A 5146-nucleotide genomic window follows, 5' to 3' on the forward strand; every position below is an offset into this window, starting at 1 on the left:
GCGGAAGTACAAAGGCCCCGTGGCGCGCAATTACCCGCACGGGCCCTTTTTACCTTATTCGGTGTAAATGAAACGTCAATGAGCGGTAAACGTGCGGCGAACGTGCGTCACGGAGACGTTAACGAGGCCGCAATTACGAGACATCACACGTGCTATTTGTCCCTCGGAGAGAGAGCCCCGGTCGCCTCGTCCCGGTGACACTAATGGTTCCTTCGATAATCATTCGTCATTGGTCTCCGAGTCGCCACCAGGTGACATTTACGATTCGGGCGCCATGAATCTTCGTGTGTACGTTTCGTGCTCCGCATGACGCTCCGCACACAACAAAGGACCATTTCCCGCCACCATTATGCGCGTGTTACGGTTTGTTTGAAAGTGAAAAGTCTTTCGAGCGTTTCTGTTCGAGGAAAGCGATAAAGGTAATTAGCGTAAATTTAATTACAAGTCGACAAGTTGCCTCCCGCACCCCGCCCGAAATGTCCCTCCTTTGTTACCTGCACCCTCCTTCATACCTAAGTTCATTGAACTTGTAATTGCAGCACACCTTGTTTAATGGAGCAATATTTCATGCACTTCCAAAAATACTTATTATTTGGGGTTTTATTTAAAAAAATTGTTTTATTGCATACGTCACATTGGCGACGTGTTGACGTCACCTGTGACGTGGAGTCTCTCCGAGGTTCCTCGTGTAATGAGTCTGCGCCGGGGTAAACGTGGACTTTACCATTTTGCGGTCGAGAAGCTGTAACGTCAAACTCAAACAGACGTTCCAAAGGTCGCCAAAGACACGGCTGAGTATCTCGCGCCCTTAATCTCCGAGGCCTCTCGTCGCTCGGTCGTTGTTGACTTTTGCAGAGAAAAGGCAAATATAGACGAACACGTCAATAGAATATTGAACAAGGAGCGGCCCTTACGCAAAATCATTACCGTCGAGAACAAGAGCCGCGCCGGGGCTAAGATGGCGCCGTCAGAGGGCAAATTCCAATGTAAACAAGATTACTTTTTATGGGTAAACATTAACGTAATTGTGGAGAAGAGCACTCGACAAGATTCGGCAAACAGACTTACGGTCGCGAAGGGTTTCCCATCGATGGTACAATGGAGGGAGCGCGAGGCCTCGGTGCGCACTCGACGTCATCGTGCGGACGCGCGCGCGCGGTACCCGAACCCTGGTCGCGCTGATTCCATCCAAAATACATTAATGTTTCATAAATGCACTTTAAGTCGGTGACTCGCTGTATTTTGTTGTACTTTACACCTTGTAGCTCCCGCGGGGCCATGTTTTAACACTTAGGCCGCACTTTATGCGGCACGCGGACCCGCTTGGGGAATTGATTTTATTTGCACGTCTTCTCAGAGGTCCGCTCGTGCGCTTCCTTCGTTCTAGCCGACGCGTTTGCCTTACCATCTGGACAGGCACGTACGGACATGATGAAGACGACTTTAACAAAGCCGAGGAGGTGTTTTGAGGCAGACAGACAGACCCGTGGCGGACAAAAGACTACACGGCCGGACTCATCAAAATGCACGCCTCCAGCATTGGCACCGAGCCTCCTCCGACGCCCCTTTCGATGTTCGAGCGCCCAGCGTGTCTGTTTTCACGCAATCTATTGCCTGCACATCACGTCGCGACGTATTGGACACGGAACGCTGCTACATAATGGTGTGCGTCGTCTTACATCACCTGGGGATTCGTTCGATTCCGACACGAAACGTCCGATGGCTGCAGCGCAAGCACGTGCACGCCCCGTTACCGTCGTACATCGGACGTTTCGTGCCGCGCTGCGTCTACCGAGGAAAGTACGAAGAAGCCCCGTACGTCCGTAAAAGCGCGTGCGTGGTACCGCGCGCCTAAGCGTTCCGCTCACACGTCCGTGCTCTGCGTTTCCGAGCACGACGAGGCGTCCAGCGACGTGCTCTGATCCGTGCGGCTCGGGCCCGATGACCCTACGACCCAATTTTCAGCACGGATCCATCGCTTGTGCCTTCGTCGCCATACGTGGCCAAACTCATCGGATAAGTCATTGCAGCGCGCGCGTCCCCATTGAACTGAAACGCACGAACCCGTGCTGGGAGCGACGAATAAATTGGAGTAATTTATAGCACGAAGCCCCGGCGAGCGTTTTAATGGGCGAACTATGTGTGTCCAGCAAGGAAATATAACATTCGTTATACGTGCTTTTACGAGCCTCCACGTCTATATATGTGTACATGGAAGTGGCACGTACGCACACCTGCCTCTAAGCCCTCCAGCCTGGGTTCGAATCCTGACCCAGGTATAAACTGCCATCCTGGTGTTTAACAGGTACGTTGATTCATCAATGTGTGTGCCGTCCCTCGGATGGACGTTGATGTTAAAGACCCCACGGTGTCCTTCGCAGAGAGGAGGCGAGTTATCACCGGCATCCTGAACAAATTGCTAATTCCTACTGCTCGGAAGGCAATGGCAAACCACCTAGTGCAACCCTTGCCAAGAAATTGCTTGGGCAGCACCGACGCTTTCTTAGAGAGTATTGTACATGAGACCGAGAGGGTGCGTACGCCCTCGAAGGGGATGTACCATGTTGTACACATAGTCCCGAGTGGGAACGGTGCGCTACAACGTGTCCTGGACTGGTGATCCAGGTAACAGCAACTTTCCTCGTGTCCTCCGTCGCCATGCAAAGAATCCCGCAACGGGTTTTCAATACACGAGGAGCCTACACAGCATGTGGCATTTATTGTAAAACGTTTATTGAAAGCTTCGTAAAAACGAACAAAACAAGTCACTTTATTTAGAGCAGGATGTATTCACAGATTATAGCAACCGATATTTCAAAGGACGTTATTACTTGAACCTGCAATCCCCTGAACCTCCTGAACCCCCTGAACTCCAATCACAAACCCCAATCCTATCGAAACCCATCCCAACCCGTTGAACCCCAATCACAAACCCCAATGCTATCGAGCCCCAACCCAACCCCCTGAACCTCCTGAACCCCCTGAACCCCAATCACAAACCCCAATCCTATCGAAACCCATCCCAACCCGTTGAACCCCAATAACAAACCCCAATGCTATCGAGCCCCAACCCAACCCCCTGAACCTCCTGAACCCTCTGAACCCCAATCACAAACCCCAATCCTATCGAAACCCATCCCAACCCGTTGAACCCCAATCACAAACCCCAATGCTATCGAGCCCCAACCCAGGCCCCTGAACCCCAATCACAAACTCCAATGATATCGAGCCCCAACCCAAACCCCTGAACCCCAATAACAAACCCCAAATGCTATCGAGCCCCAACCCAAGCCCCTGAACCCCAATCACACACCCCAATGCTATCGAGCCACAACCCAAGCCCCTGAACCCCAATCACAAACCCCAATCCTATCTAACCCCATCGCAACCCGTTGAACCCCAATCACAAACCCCAATGCTATCGAGCCCAATCTCAACCCGTTGAACCCCAATCACAAATCCCAATCCTATCGAGCCCCAACCCAAACCCCTGAACCCCAATCCTATCGAACCCCATCCCAACCCGTTGAACCCCAATCACAAACCCCAATGCTATCAAGCCCCATCTCAACCCGTTGAACCCAAATCACAAACCCCAATGCTATCGAACCCCATCCCAACCCGTTGAACCCCAATCACAAATCCCAATCCTATCGAGCCCCAACCCAAACCCCTGAACCCCAATCACAAACCCCAATGCTATCGAGCCCCATCCCTCCCATATTCGCTTTGAATCGGAAAACGAATAACTAGGAGGTAACGCTGATACAAAGCACGAATATATTAGCCATACTTCAAATTAATTCACCTTCATATAAATTAGTGGAACAAAAAGAAGTAAAATAAATGAACGAAAGAAAAGCGTTTCTTCATTACACACGTTATGTACATTTCCATTAAACGTTAATCACAAAGTCAAGGCTGTTACAACACGACAGCTACAAACACTTTCGCACAAACTATAATAATAATAATAATAATAATAATAATAATAATAATAATTATAACATTTCGCTGTTTGTTGTTTCCATAAAGAAAGTCCCGATAGAAATCTGTAAACATGGAGGTACACTCACCAACTAGACAGAGAGTGTGCATCTCTCACGCTCTCGGTCTAGAGCAAGCGCACTCGGCCGCCCCGGCGGAGTCCCGACAGGTGTCCCCGGCGGGGTCCCGACAGGTGTCTCCGGTCGAGTCCCGCTCACCAAGCCCATTGCTGGCTCTGCAGCAGTGCCGGGAAGGCGGCGTACGTGGCCGCCGGGTACGAGGCCACGTAAGGCGCGGCGTAGCGCTGCAGGTGAGGCAGCGCCGCCTGCACGGCCGCGGCTGCCACGCTCGCGGGATGGCACGCATACGGGAAGGCGGCGCCGTGGCACGGTTTGCCGTCCCGCACGAGCACTGGCACGGCGACGCGGCGCGGCGAGGGCAGCGTTCCGACCGATGCGGACACGTCCAGGCAGCCCTTCTCGGACCGGGCTCGCTTCATCTTGTAGCGATGGTTCTGGAACCAGATTTTGACCTGAGTGGGCGTCAGACGGATGAGGCTCGCTAAATGCTCCCGCTCGGGCGCCGACAGGTAACGCTGCTGTCGGAAGCGCCTCTCCAGTTCGAACGTCTGCGCCTTGGAGAAAAGTACGCGCCGCTTGCGCTTCTTGCTCGTGCTGTCCCCGGAGCTTCCGCCGTTGCCGCCGCCCCCTCCGCCCGCGGATCCGCTGCTGTTCGAGGCGTCCGTGCTCGCCCCGTCCTGCGAGTCGCTCGGGGTGAGCGCCGTGTCCGGGGCTCGGGTACGAGTCGAGCCCAGAACATGTACTGCGGACACACAGATCGTCCGAGTGAGCGCCGCGCCCGGTGCTTTGAAAAACTCTAAATCCATGCGCTACTTTAAAAATGGCTGCTCCAAGGTTTACAGATAGGCACGGCTCAAGGTAAATGATATTTTAAAAATGGCTGCTCCAAGGTTTACAGACAGGCACGGCTCATGGTATATTATATAATAAATAACTATTTTACAAAATACTTCTCTTGTCTATTCTCTAACATTTACACATCGCTTAGCAAGGGTTATGAAGGAGATCAGCTTACACCATGATATTGAACAAGCAGTTATGCAATTACAGGTGCACAATAATGACCTGAAAATTCTCAC

The 5146-nt window shown here is 52.1% G+C and overlaps 1 protein-coding gene across 1 annotated transcript in view; it reads right to left on the reverse strand.

Annotated features, from left to right (window-relative positions):
* Positions 1-3713: 3713 nt before the first annotated feature.
* Positions 3714-5146, reverse strand: part of LOC137434759 (homeobox protein Nkx-2.2-like) — a 2395-nt gene continuing 962 nt past the window's right edge. Inside the window, exon 3 of the mRNA XM_068127872.2 lies at positions 3714-4809. Coding sequence (XP_067983973.1) covers positions 4202-4809 — 608 coding nt within the window. The 3' untranslated portion in view covers positions 3714-4201. The remainder of the gene's footprint in view (positions 4810-5146) is intronic.

This window comes from Myxine glutinosa, chromosome 9 (genome assembly GCF_964187855.1).
Source record: "Myxine glutinosa chromosome 9, kmMyxGlut1.1, whole genome shotgun sequence".
Taxonomy (NCBI): domain Eukaryota; kingdom Metazoa; phylum Chordata; class Myxini; order Myxiniformes; family Myxinidae; genus Myxine; species Myxine glutinosa.